This window comes from Festucalex cinctus, chromosome 14, assembly GCF_051991245.1.
Source record: "Festucalex cinctus isolate MCC-2025b chromosome 14, RoL_Fcin_1.0, whole genome shotgun sequence".
Taxonomy (NCBI): domain Eukaryota; kingdom Metazoa; phylum Chordata; class Actinopteri; order Syngnathiformes; family Syngnathidae; genus Festucalex; species Festucalex cinctus.
In genome coordinates, this window is record NC_135424.1 from 26,457,738 (window position 1) to 26,471,662 (window position 13,925).

The 13,925-nt window shown below is 39.1% G+C and overlaps 1 protein-coding gene across 15 annotated transcripts in view; it reads left to right on the forward strand.

Annotated features, from left to right (window-relative positions):
- The window catches only part of aprt (adenine phosphoribosyltransferase), a 131,710-nt gene that overhangs the window by 49,592 nt on the left and 68,193 nt on the right, over positions 1-13,925 (forward strand). Inside the window, exons 5-6 of one of the 15 annotated variants that reach the window (XM_077494583.1) lie at positions 8,454-8,544; positions 10,416-10,599. The exons of 13 other annotated variants lie outside the window; for them this stretch is intronic. In XM_077494583.1, the coding sequence (XP_077350709.1) occupies positions 8,454-8,544; positions 10,416-10,584 (260 nt within the window). In that variant the 3' untranslated portion in view covers positions 10,585-10,599. Of the gene's footprint in view, positions 1-8,453; positions 8,545-10,415; positions 10,600-13,925 lie in introns of those variants that run through there. One more of the 15 variants, XM_077494585.1, reaches the window with a different exon arrangement.

The following is a 13,925-nucleotide window of genomic DNA, read 5'->3' on the forward strand; positions in this document are numbered from 1 at the left end:
GACCTGGACCATGTCAAGACCTGAGCCAACGACAGGGGGAAAAATCTTGACCTTTCGAAATACTATATGATGAAGGCGGGGCATCAAAATTTGTGTTTCGCACTGAAATAGGATATGCTTAATAACTCCCCGGTACATGCTCCAAAAAATCCCAAACTTGACATGTATGTTTATCGTCAAGGCCTGAAGCTATCTCTATGACAACATTCAGTTATATATGCAGCGCCACCTAGCCCTTGAGGCATAAAAAAAAAATACCCCACATACGGTATTTTGTACAAAAAATGTAAACTCATTCTAAGTGTGATAACTAAGTCATTTATGAATATTCTTTTAGTTTCCACCACTCAAAATGTTCACTGGCATCAGACTTATCCAAACATATATATATTTTTATTTATTTTTGATAGCCTCTGTGGACATTAAAAGCAATATCGTGAATGAAGGATATGCTTAATAACTCCACGGTACATGCTCCAAAAAAAATCCCACACTTGACATGTATGCTTATAATCAAGGCCTGAAGGTATCTCGATGACAACATTCAGTTATAAATACAGCGCCACCTAGCCCTTGAGGCTTATATAAAAAAAAAACCCCACATACGGTATTTTGTACAAAAAAATGTAAACTCATTCTAAGTGTGATGACTAAGTCATTTCTGAATATTCTTTTAGTTTCCACCACTCAAATTGTTCACTGGCTTCACACCGATCCAAACGTATGTACGTTTCCATTTTGTTTTATTCATTTTTGATTGCCCCTTTGGACAATAAAAGTAACATTGTGCAATGAGTACAACGAGCGATGATGTATATATACACTTTTACAAAAAATACCAATCAGGGCAACTCATTGCCTAAAAATAAAAAAGGACGCTGATTTTTGCAGGTCTTAACAATCACCAAAACCCATTGAGCTTGACACACACTGGCAAAAAAAATATTCTACATGTAAACGTTTATTATGCCATTTTCAAAGAAATTTTGCTTCCAATATGCCAGTACCCCAACGTGCCAGTACCCTAACGTGCAAGTACCCCAACGTGCAAGGACTCCAACGTGGCCCGGGCTGCGAGGGCCCTTTATAGCTGCTCGCAGCTCTAGTTATTATTATTCTTCTTCTTCTTCTTCTTTATTCTCCGCAAACGATCGCGATTTTGGGTACCTAAACATTCACGAAAACTCACCGAACTTTGCACACTCCTCAGGCCCGGCGAAAAATTTGATATTATTAAGTCGTCATAACAATGCGACTCGATAGCGCCCCCTAGCGTAGAAAAATGAAAACCAAGCCCGGCATGTTTGAGCGAGAGCAACAAAAATTGGCAGGCACGTGTAGCACCCCGAGACGCACAAAAAAGTCTATTGGGACCATGTAGCTAAAATGTACAGGAAGTGAGCTATGAATTTTTTAATGTCCAATTTTGGCCTATTTTGGCACATTCACTGTGGTCATGCTTTTTCCCCCTTTGCAAACATTTTTCATCCAATTGACTTCAAACTTGGCATTTATCATCTCAAGACTTAAGAGAAAAACTAGGCAAAAAATCTTGCGTTTTCGAAATACTATATGACGGGGGCGGGGCATCAAATATTGCCTTTAAAATTTCATTTGTCCAGAAAGAGCAAATGCTGAATAACTCCCATGTACAAGCTCCAAAAAATCTCAAACTTCTCAGGCAACGTAATAGTCACGGCCTGAAAACACCTATATGAAAAAATTCAGTTATACATATAGCGCCACCTAGTGGTTACAATAAATGTCATACTTTACGTTTTTAGCTACTGTGCTGAGCTCGTTGAAGGGATCCAGTTGAAAAATGGTCAGAAAAGCCTTAAGATGTTGATGATGCCCCACACCGAATATTGTAACTTTTCGCCAAAGGGCGTGGCCGCTACGGTGACGCAAAGTCTGAAGATTTTTCGTGACAATAAAAGCTGCATGAACTTGACCGAGATGATCCTATCTTCTCAAAATTTCACACATTTGATGAGAGTCCAGCCCTAAAGACATCTACGAACTTATATTTCATCTAACTGATAGCGCCACCTAGTGGCAATTTTTTTTCTTACGAATTTTCTTGTACATTTTTCTCCAAACACGTTAACTGGACCAACCTCATATTTGCTCAGATGGGGGTTTCGGCCTTCATGATGTCACAACACGAAGTTTGTGAGTTTTCGCGAATCGCTGTGGGCGTGGCTAAGCACTGTTCGCCAAGAAAACAACGCTAGTTTTGATGGTCTAAACATGCGCAGAAACTCATGAAACTTGGCACACACATCTGGCCTGGCAAAATGAGCAATATTTTATCATGTATTGTCCTATTTTTACAAAAATGACTCAATAGCGCCCCCTAGAAATTTTTAACGAAGCAGCCCCGATTGTACGTTTAAGCAAGATCTACGAAAATTTTTAGGTGTATGAGGGAGTCCAAGACCTACAAAAAAGTCTCTTGGACCCATGTGCTAAAATGAACAGGAAGTGAGCTATGAATTTTTGAATGTCCCATTTTTGACGATTTTTGCACATTTTCAGGGGGCATACTTTTGCCCACTTCTCCTACACATTTCATCCGACTGACTTTAGACTTGACCTGGACCATGTCAAGACCTGAGCCAACTACAGGCAGAAAAATCTTGACTTTTGGAAATACTATATGATGAGGGCGGGGCATCAAATTTTGTGTTTCGCACTGAAAAAGGATATGCTTAATAACTCCCCGGTACATGCTCCAAAAAATCCCAAACTTGACATGTATGTTTATAGTCAAAGCCTGAAGGTATCTCTATGACAAAATTCAGTTATATATGCAGCGCCACCTAGCCCTTCAGGCGTGAAAAAAAAATACCCCACATACGGTATTTTGTACAAAAAATGTCAACTCATTCTAAGTGTGATAACTCCCATGTTCAAGCTCCAAAAAATCTCAAACTTCTCAGGCAACGTAATAGTCACGGCCTGAAAGCATCTATATGATAAAATTCAGTTATACATATAGCGCCACCTAGTGGTAACAATAAATGTCATACTTTACGTTTTTAGCTACTGTGCCGAGCTCGTTGAAGGGATCCAGTTGAAAATTGGTCAGAATAGCCTTAAGATGTTGATCATGCCCCACACCGAATATTGTAACTTTTCGCCAAAGGGCGTGGCCGCTACGGTGACGCAAAGTCCGAAAATTTTTCGTGACAATAAAACTGCATGAACTTGACCGAGATGATCCTATCTTCTCAAAATTTCACACATTTGATGAGAGTCCAGCCCTTAAGACATCTACGAACTTATATTTCATCTTACTGATAGCGCCACCTAGTGGCAATTTTTTTTCTTACGAATTTTCTTGTACATTTTTCTCCAAACACGTTAACTGGACCAACCTCATATTTGCTCAGATGAGGGTTTCGGCCTTCATGATGTCACAACACGAAGTTTGTGAGTTTTCGCGAATCGCTGTGGGCGTGGCTAAGCACTGTTCGCCAAGAAAACAACGCCAGTTTTGAGGGTCTAAACATGCGCAGAAACTCATGAAATTTGGCACACACATCTGGCCTGGTAAAATGAACAATATTTTATTGTTGATTGTACTATTTTTACAAAAATGACTCAATAGCGCCCCCTAGAAATTTTTAACGAAGCAGCCCCGATTCTACGTTTAAGCAAGATCTACGAAAATGTTTACGTGTATGAGGGAGCCAAAGACCTACAAAAAAGTCTCTTGGACCCATATGCTAAAATGAACAGGAAGTGAGCTACGAATTTTTGAATGTCCCATTTTTGACGATTTTTGCACATTCACAGGGGGCAGACTTTTGCCCACTTCTCCTACACGTTTCATCCGACTGAGTTAAGACTTGGCCTGGACCATGTCAAGACCTGAGCCAACGACAGGGGGAAAATTTTTGACTTTTCAAAATACTATATGATGAGGGCGGGGCATCAAAATTTGTGTTTCGCACTGAAAAAGGATATGCTTAATAACTCCCCGATACATGCTCCAAAAAATCCCAAACTTGACATGTATGTTTATCGTCAAGGCCTGAAGGTATCTCTATGACAACATTCAGTTATATATGCAGCGCCACCTCGCCCTTGAGGCAAAACAAAAAAATACCCCACATACGGTATTTTGTACAAAAAATGTAAACTCATTCTAAGTGTGATAACTAAGTCATTTATGAATATTCTTTTACTTTCCACCACTCAAAATGTTCACTGGCATTAGACTTATCCAAACATGTACTTTTTTATTTATTTTTGATAGCCTCTATGGACATTAAAAGCAATATCGTGAATGAAGGATATGCTTAATAACTCCACGGTACATGCTCCAAAAAAATCCCACACTTGACATGTATGTTTAGAGTCAAGGCTTGAAGGTATCCCTATGACAACATTCCATTATATATACAGCGCCACCTAGCCCTAGAGGCATAAAAAAAAATACACCAACTTAACGGTATTTTTACAAAAAAAAAAAAAATCCACATGTCAAGGTTTATCATGCCATTTTCAAAGAAATTCTGCTTCCAATGTGCCGTACCTAAACTTGCCAGTACCCCAACGTGCCAGTACCCCAACGTGCAAGTACCCCAACGTGCAAGTACCCCAACGTGGCCCGGGCTGCGAGGGCCCTTTATAGCTGCTCGCAGCTCTAGTTATTATTCTTCTTCTTCTTTATTCTCCGCAAACAATCGCAATTTTGGGTACCTAAATATTCACGAAAACTCACCGAACTTTGCACACTCCTCAGGTCCGGCGAAAAATTTGATATTATGAAGTCGTTATAACAACGCGACTCTATAGCGCCCCCTAGCATAGAAAAATAAAAACCAAGCCCGGCACGTTTGAGCTAGAGCAACAAAAATTGGCAGGCACGTGTAGCACCCCGAGACGCACAAAAAAGTCTATTGGGACCATGCAGCTAAAATGTACAGGAAGTGAGCTATGAATTTTTTAATGTCCAACTTTGGCCTATTTTGGCACATTCACTGTGGTCATGCTTTTTCCCCCTATGCAAACATTTTTCATCCCATTGACTTCAAACCTGGTATTTATCATCTCAAGACCTAAGAGAACAGCTGGGCAAAAAGTCTTGCCTTTTCGAAATACTATAAGACGGGGGCGGGGCATCAAATATTGCCTTTAAAATTTCATTTGTCCAGAAAGAGCAAATGCTGAATAACTCCCATGTACAAGCTCCAAAAAATCTCAAACTTCTCAGGCAACGTAATAGTCACGGCCTAAAAACATCTATATGACAAAATTCAGTTATACATATAGCGCCACCTAGTGGTTACAATAAATGTCATACTTTACGTTTTTAGCTACTGTGCTGAGCTCATTGAAGGGATCCAGTTGAAAATTGGTCAGAAAATCCTTAAGATGTTGATCATGCCCCACACCGAATATTGTAACTTTTCGCCAAAGGGCGTGGCCGCTACGGTGCCGCAAAGTCTGAAGATTTTTCGTGACAATAAAAGCTGCATTAACTTGACCGAGATGATCCTATCTTCTCAAAATTTCACACATTTGATGAGAGTCCAGCCCTAAAGACATCTACGAACTTATATTTCATCTTACTGATAGCGCCACCTAGTGGCATATTTTTTTTCTTATGAATTTTCTTGTACATTTTTCTCCAAACACGTTAACTGGACCTACCTCATATTTGCTCAGATGAGGGTTTCGGCCTTCATGATGTCACAACACGAAGTTTGTGAGTTTTCGCGAATTGCTGTGGGCGTGGCTAAGCACTGTTCGCCAAGAAAACAACGCCAGTTTTGAGGGTCTAAACATGCTCAGAAACTCCTGAAACTTGGCACACACATCTGGCCTGGTAAAATGAGTAATATTTTATTGTTGATTGTGCTATTTTTACAAAAATGACTCAATAGCGCCCCCTCGAAATTTTTAACGAAGCAGCCCCGGTTGTACGTTTAAGCAAGAACGACGAATATTTTTAGGTGTATGAGGGAGCCCAAGACCTACAAAAAAGTCTCTTGTAACCATATGCTAAAATGAACAGGAAGTGAGCTACGAATTTTTGAATGTCCCATTTTTGACGATTTTTGCACATTCACAGGGGGCAGACTTTTGCCCACTTCTCCTACACGTTTCATCCGACTGAGTTAAGACTTGACCTGGACCATGTCAAGACCTGAGCCAACGACAGGGGGAAAAATTTTTACTTTTCGAAATACTATATGATGAGGGCGGGGCATCAAAATTTGTGTTTCGCAATGAAAAAGGATATGCTTGATAACTCCCCGGTACATGCTCCAAAATATCCCAAACTTGACATGTATGTTTATCGTCAAGGCCTGAAGTTATCTCTATGACAACATTCAGTTATATATGCAGCGCCACCTAGCCCTTGAGGCATGAAAAAAAAATACCCCACTTACGGTATTTTGTACAAAAAATGTAAACTCATTCTAAGTGTGATAACTAAGTCATTTATGAATATTCTTTTAGTTTCCACCACTCAAAATGTTCACTGGCATCAGACTTATCCAAACATACATATTTTTGTTATTTAGTTTTATGTATTTTTGATAGCCTCTATGGACATTAAAAGCAATATCGTGAATGAAGGCTATGCTTAATAAATCCACGGTACATGCTCAAAAAAAAAATCCCACACTTGACATGTATGCTTATAATCAAGGCCTGAAGGTATCTCTATGACAACATTCAGTTATAAATACAGCGCCACCTAGCCCTTGAGGCTTATATAAAAAAATAAATAAAATACCCCACATACGGTATTTTGTACAAAAAATGTACACTCATTCTAAGTGTGATAACTAAGTCATTTATGAATATTCTTTTGGTTTCCACCACTCAAATTGTTCACTGGCATCAGACTTATCCAAACATATATATATTTTTATTTATTTTTGATAGCCTCTATGGACATTAAAAGCAATATCGTGAATGAAGGATATGCTTAATAACTCCACGGTACATGCTCCAAAAAAAATCCCACACTTGACATGTATGCTTATAATCAAGGCCTGAAGGTATCTCTATGACAACATTCAGTTATAATTACAGCGCCACCTAGCCCTGGCTATGGCTGGCTTATATAAAAAAAAAAAAAAAATACCCCACATACGGTATTTTGTACAAAAAATGTAAACTCATTCTAAGTGTGATAACTAAGTCATTTATGAATATTCTTTTAGTTTCCACCACTCAAAATGTTCACTGGCATCAGACTTATCCAAACATATATATATTTTTATTTATTTTTGATAGCCTCTGTGGACATTAAAAGCAATATCGTGAATGAAGGATATGCTTAATAACTCCACGGTACATGCTCCAAAAAAAATCCCACACTTGACATGTATGCTTATAATCAATGCCTGAAGGTATCTCGATGACAACATTCAGTTATAAATACAGCGCCACCTAGCCCTTGAGGCTTATATAAAAAAAAAAACCCACATACGGTATTTTGTACAAAAAAATGTAAACTCATTCTAAGTGTGATGACTAAGTCATTTATGAATATTCTTTTAGTTTCCACCACTCAAATTGTTCACTGGCTTCACACCGATCCAAACGTATGTACGTTTCCATTTTGTTTTATTCATTTTTGATTGCCCCTTTGGACAATAATAGTAACATTGTGCAATGAGTACAACGAGCGATGATGTATATATACACTTTTACAAAAAATACCAATCAGGGCAACTCATTGCCTAAAAATAAAAAAGGACGCTGATTTTTGCAGGTCTTAACAATCACCAAAACCCGTTGAGCTTGACACACACTGGCAAAAAAAATATTCTACATGTAAACGTTTATTATGCCATTTTCAAAGAAATTTTGCTTCCAATATGCCAGTACCCCAACGTGCCAGTACCCCAACGTGCCAGTACCCTAACGTGCAAGTACCCCAACGTGCAAGGACTCCAACGTGGCCCGGGCTGCGAGGGCCCTTTATAGCTGCTCGCAGCTCTAGTTATTAGGGCCCGAGCAGCGACCGCTGCGAGGTCCCTATTGTTTTTGTAAAAATTATTATTAGGGCCCGAGCAGCGACCGCTGCGAGGTCCCTATTGTTCCTGAAGGAATTCTTATTATTATTCTTCTTCTTCTTTTTCTTTGTTATTATTCTTTTCCGCAAACAACCACATTTTTGAGGCACTAAACATGAACGAAAACTCACCAAACTTTACACGGAGATCGGGCCTGGCGAAAAATTTGATATTTTAAAGTCGCCATACATGATACATGAAAAATGGCTCTGTAGCGCCACCTACATAGGTTTAACGGATCCCTGTCCCGCTACGATTGTCCTATGGCTACGAAAATTGTGTGGCACCTGTAGCACATCCAGATGAACAAAAACCTCTTTGATATGTGTACCCTAAAATAGACAGGAAGTGAGGTATGAGTATTTGAATGTCCAATTTTGGCCCATTTTTGCACATTTACAGGGGTCATACTTTTGCCCGCTTCTCCTACACGGTTAACCCGATTGACTTCAAACTTGGGCTGTACCATCTCAACACCTGGGACAACATCATGGTAAAAAATCAAAAGTTTTTGACATACTATATGACGGTGGCGGGGCATCAAATTTACAGTTTCAAAATTCTTACTTAACAAAGCATTGCCGTGGTACGTTTAATTGAGAGCCACGAAAATTGGTACACATATGTAACAGACTATGATCTACAAAAAACTCTTTTTGAACCATATGCTAAACCTAACAGGAAGTCCGCCAGAGGCGAGGCATCAAATTTTGTGTTTCAAAATTCTTATTTAATGAAGCATTCCCGGCTGTACATTTCACCTAGAGTTACCAACATTTGAAGACATATGTAACAGCCCTCAAGGTACAAAAAACTCTTTTTGAACCATATGCTAAACCGAACAGGAAGTCCGCCATTTTGATTTACTTTGGAACGTGTTGCCATTTTTTGGGCCATTTCATAGGGGTCTTATTTTAACGAACTCCTCCTACAGAGTTTATCCGATCATCTCCAAACTTGGTGTGATTCATCTTAAAATGTTGAAGATGAAAAGTTATTGAAAGCTTTTTATTTCGTCGCACGCTATTGCCGTGGCATGCACAGTTTGCAAAGGAAAAAATTCCCTCTTAATGAAGCATTCACAGTTGTACGAAGCAGCTCGAGCTACGAAAATTTGGAGACAAATTTAACAGCCCACAATGTACAAAAAAGTCTCTTGGTGCCATGTGCTAAACCCAACAGGAAGTCCCGTAAGGGCCGGTCATCACATTTTGAGGTAAAAAACTCCTCTTTAACGAAGCATTCCCGGTTGTACGTTTCACCTAGCGCTATGATAATTTAGAGGCATACATAAGAGCCCACGATGTACAAAATAGTCTCTTGGAACCATCTTCCAAAACAAACAGGAAGTCCGCCATTTTGATTTACGTTGGGATTTGTAGCCATTTTTTGTGGCCTTTTTTAGGGGTCATATTTTAACGAATTCCTCCTACAAAATTTATCCGACTGTCTTCAAACTTGGTGTGCTTCATCTTAAGATGTTTAAGATACAAAGTTATCGAAAGTTATTTATTTTGTCCCACACCGTTTCATGGCGATGCATTGTTTGCCAAGTAAAATGCTGCTTTTTTTTTGGGTCTAAACATGTGCAAAAACTCATGAAACTTTACACACACATCAGGCTTGTCATAAGCATGAATATTTTAGAGATTTCTTATTAAATTTGCAATAAATGCTTCAATAGCGCCCTCTAGACATTTTTATGAAGTCTTTCCGATTATATGATTCAGCTAGATGTGTGAATATTGGCAGGCATGCCTAATATATTCAAAAAGTATTCTATATAGCCATGTGCCAATCCATTTTGATTTTATTTTGTTAATTGTGCATCATTTTTGGCCTTTCCATGAAACTTTACAAACACAAAGCATGGCAAAAACGTTTAAAATTTAGATGGTTTCCTATTTGACAGTACCCCAGCATGCCAGTACCCCGACGTGCAAATACCCCAACGTGGCCCGGGTTGCGAGGGCCCTTTATAGCTGCTCGCAGCTCTAGTTATTCTTCTTCTTCTTCTTCTTCTTTTTCTTTGTTATTATTCTTTTCCGCAAACAACCACATTTTTGAGGCACTAAACATGAACGAAAACTCACCAAACTTTACACGCAGATCGGGCCTGGCGAAAAATTTGATATTTTAAAGTCGCCATACATGATAACAGAAAAATGGCTCTGTAGCGCCACCTACATAGGTTTAACGGATCCCTGTCCCGCTACGATTGTCCTATGGCTACGAAAATTGTGTGGCACCTGTAGCACATCCAGATGAACAAAAACCTCTTTGATATGTGTACCCTAAAATAGACAGGAAGTGAGGTATGAGTATTTGAATGTCCAATTTTGGCCCATTTTTGCACATTTACAGGGGTCATACTTTTGACTGCTTCTCCTACACGGTTAACCCGATTGACTTCAAACTTGGGCTGTACCATCTCAACACCTGGGACAACATCATGGTAAAAATTCTAAAGTTTTTGACATACTATATGACGGTGGCGGGGCATCAAATTTACAGTTTCAAAATTCTTACTTAACTAAGCATTGCCGGTGGTACGTTTAATTGAGAGCCACGAAAATTGGTACACATATGTAACAGACTATGATCTACAAAAAAGCCTGTTGGTGCCATATGCTAAACCTAACAGGAAGTCCGCCAGAGGCGAGGCATCAAATTTTGTGTTTCAAAATTCTTATTTAATGAAGCATTCCCGGCTGTACATTTCACCTAGAGTTACCAACATTTGAAGACATATGTAACAGCCCCCAAGGTACAAAAAACTCTTTTTGAACCATATGCTAAACCGAACAGGAAGTCCGCCATTTTGATTTACTTTGGAACGTGTTGCCATTTTTTGGGCCATTTCATAGGGGTCTTATTTTAACGAACTCCTCCTACAGAGTTTATCCGATCATCTCCAAACTTGGTGTGATTCATCTTAAAATGTTGAAGATGAAAAGTTATTGAAAGCTTTTTATTTCGTCGCACGCTGTTGCCGTGGCATGCACAGATTGCGAAGGAAAAAATTCCCTCTTAATGAAGCATTCCCAGTTGTACGAAGCAGCTAGAGCTACGAAAATTTGGAGACAAATTTAACAGCCCACGATGTACAAAAAAGTCTCTTGGTGCCATGTGCTAAACCCAACAGGAAGTCCCGTAGGGGCCGGTCATCACATTTTGAGGTAAAAAACTCCTCTTTAACGAAGCATTCCCGGTTGTACGTTTCACCTAGCGCTATGATAATTTAGAGGCATACATAAGAGCCCACGATGTACAAAAAAGTCTCTTGGAACCATCTGCTAAACCAAACAGGAAGTCCGCCATTTTGATTTACGTTGGGATTTGTAGCCATTTTTTGTGGCCTTTTTTAGGGGTCATATTTTAACGAACTCCTCCTACAAAATTTATCCGACTGTCTTCAAACTTGGTGTGCTTCATCTTAAGATGTTTAAGATACAAAGTTATCGGAAGTTATTTATTTTGTCGCACGCCGTTTCATGGCGATGGATTGTTTGCCAAGTAAAATGCTGCTTTTTTTGGGGGGGGGTCTAAACATGTGCAAAAACTCGTGAAACTTTACACACACATCAGGCTTGTCATAAGCATGAATATTTTAGAGATTTCTTATTAAATTTGCAATAAATGCTTCAATAGCGCCCTCTAGACATTTTTATGAAGTCTTTCCGATTATATGATTCAGCTAGATGTGTGAATATTGGCAGGCATGCCTAATATATTCAAAAAGTATTCTATATAGCCATGTGCCAATCCATTTTGATTTTATTTTGTTAATTGTGCATCATTTTTGGCCTTTACATGAAACTTTACAAACACAAAGCATGGCAAAAACGTTTAAAATTTAGATGGTTTCCTATTTGACAGTACCCCAACATGCCAGTACCCCGACGTGCAAAATTTCATTTGTCCAGAAAGAGCAAATGCTTAATAACTCCCATGTTCAAGCTCCAAAAAATCTCAAACTTCTCAGGCAACGTAATAGTCACGGCCTGAAAACATCTATATGATAAAATTCAGTTATACATATAGTCATACTTTTGCCCGCTTCTCCTACACGGTTAACCCGATTGACATCAAACTTGGGATGGACCATCTCAACACCTGGGACAACATCATTGTGAAAAATGAAAAGTTTTTGATATAATATATGACGGCGGCGGCGCATCAAATTTAGAGTTTAAAAATTCTTACTTCACGAGGCATTGCCGGTTGTACGTTTAATCTAGAGCTACGAAAATTGGTACACATATGTAACAGACTATGATCTACAAAAAACTCTTTTTGAACCATATGCTAAACCTAACAGGAAGTCCACCATTTTGATTTATTTTGGAACGTGTTGCCATTTTTTTGGCCATTTCATTGGGGCCTTATTTTAACGAACTCCTCCTACAGTGTTTATCCGATCATCTTCAAACTTGGTGTGATTCATCTTAAGATGTTGAAGATGAAAAGTTATTGAAAGCTTTGTATTTCGTCGGACGCTGTTGTCATGGCATACACTGTTTGCAAAGGAAAAAAAATATCCTTAAAGAAGCATTGCCAGTTGTACGAAGCAGCTAGAGCTACGAAAATTTGTAGACATATGTAACAGCCCAAGATGTACAAAAAAGTCTCTTGGTGCCCTGTGCTAAACCCAACAGGAAGTCCCCCAGGGGCCGGGCATCACATTTTGAGCTAAAAAAAACTCCTCTTTAACAAAGCATACCCGGCTGTACGTTTCACCTAGAGTTACCAAAATTTGTAGAGGTATATAACAGCCCTCGAGGTACAAAAAACTCCTTTTGAACCATATGCTAAACCTAACAGGACGTCCGCCATTTTGACTTACTTTGGAATGTGTTGCCATTTTTTTTGGCCATTTCATAGGGGTCATATTTTAACAAACTCCTCCTACAGAGTTTATCCGATCATCTTCAAACTTGGTGTGATTCATCTTAAGATGTTGAAAATGAAAAGTTATTGAAAGTTTTTTATTTCGTCACACGCTGTTATCGTGGCATGCACTTTTTGCAAAGGAAAAAAATCCTTCTTAATGAAGCATTCCCAGTTGTACGAAGCAGCTAGAGCTATGAAAATTTGTAGACATATGTAACAGCCCAAGATGTACAAAAAAGTCTCTTGGTGCCCTGTGCTAAACCCAACAGGAAGTCCCCCAGGGGCCGGGCATCACATTTTGAGCTAAAAAAAACTCCTCTTTAACAAAGCATACCCGGCTGTACGTTTCACCTAGAGTTACCAAAATTTGTAGAGGTATATAACAGCCCTCGAGGTACAAAAAACTCCTTTTGAACCATATGCTAAACCTAACAGGACGTCCGCCATTTTGACTTACTTTGGAATGTGTTGCCATTTTTTTTGGCCATTTCATAGGGGTCATATTTTAACAAACTCCTCCTACAGTTTATCCGATCATCTTCAAACTTGGTGTGATTCATCTTAAGATGTTGAAAATGAAAAGTTATTGAAAGTTTTTTATTTCGTCACACGCTGTTATCGTGGCATGCACTTTTTGCAAAGGAAAAAAATCCTTCTTAATGAAGCATTCCCAGTTGTACGAAGCAGCTAGAGCGACGAAAAATTGTAGTATATATGTAACAGCCCAGGATGTACAAAAATGTCTCTTGGTGCCATGTGCTAAACGCAACAGGAAGTCCCCCAGGGGCCGGGCATCACATTTTGAGCTAAAAAAAACTCCTCTCTAACGAAGCATTCTCGGTTGTACGTTTCACCTAGCGCTATGATAATTTGCAGGCATACATAAGAGCCCACGATGTACAAAAAAGTCTCTTGGAACCATGTGCTAAACCAAACAGGAAGTCCGCCATTTTGATTTATGATGGGATTTGTTGCCATTTT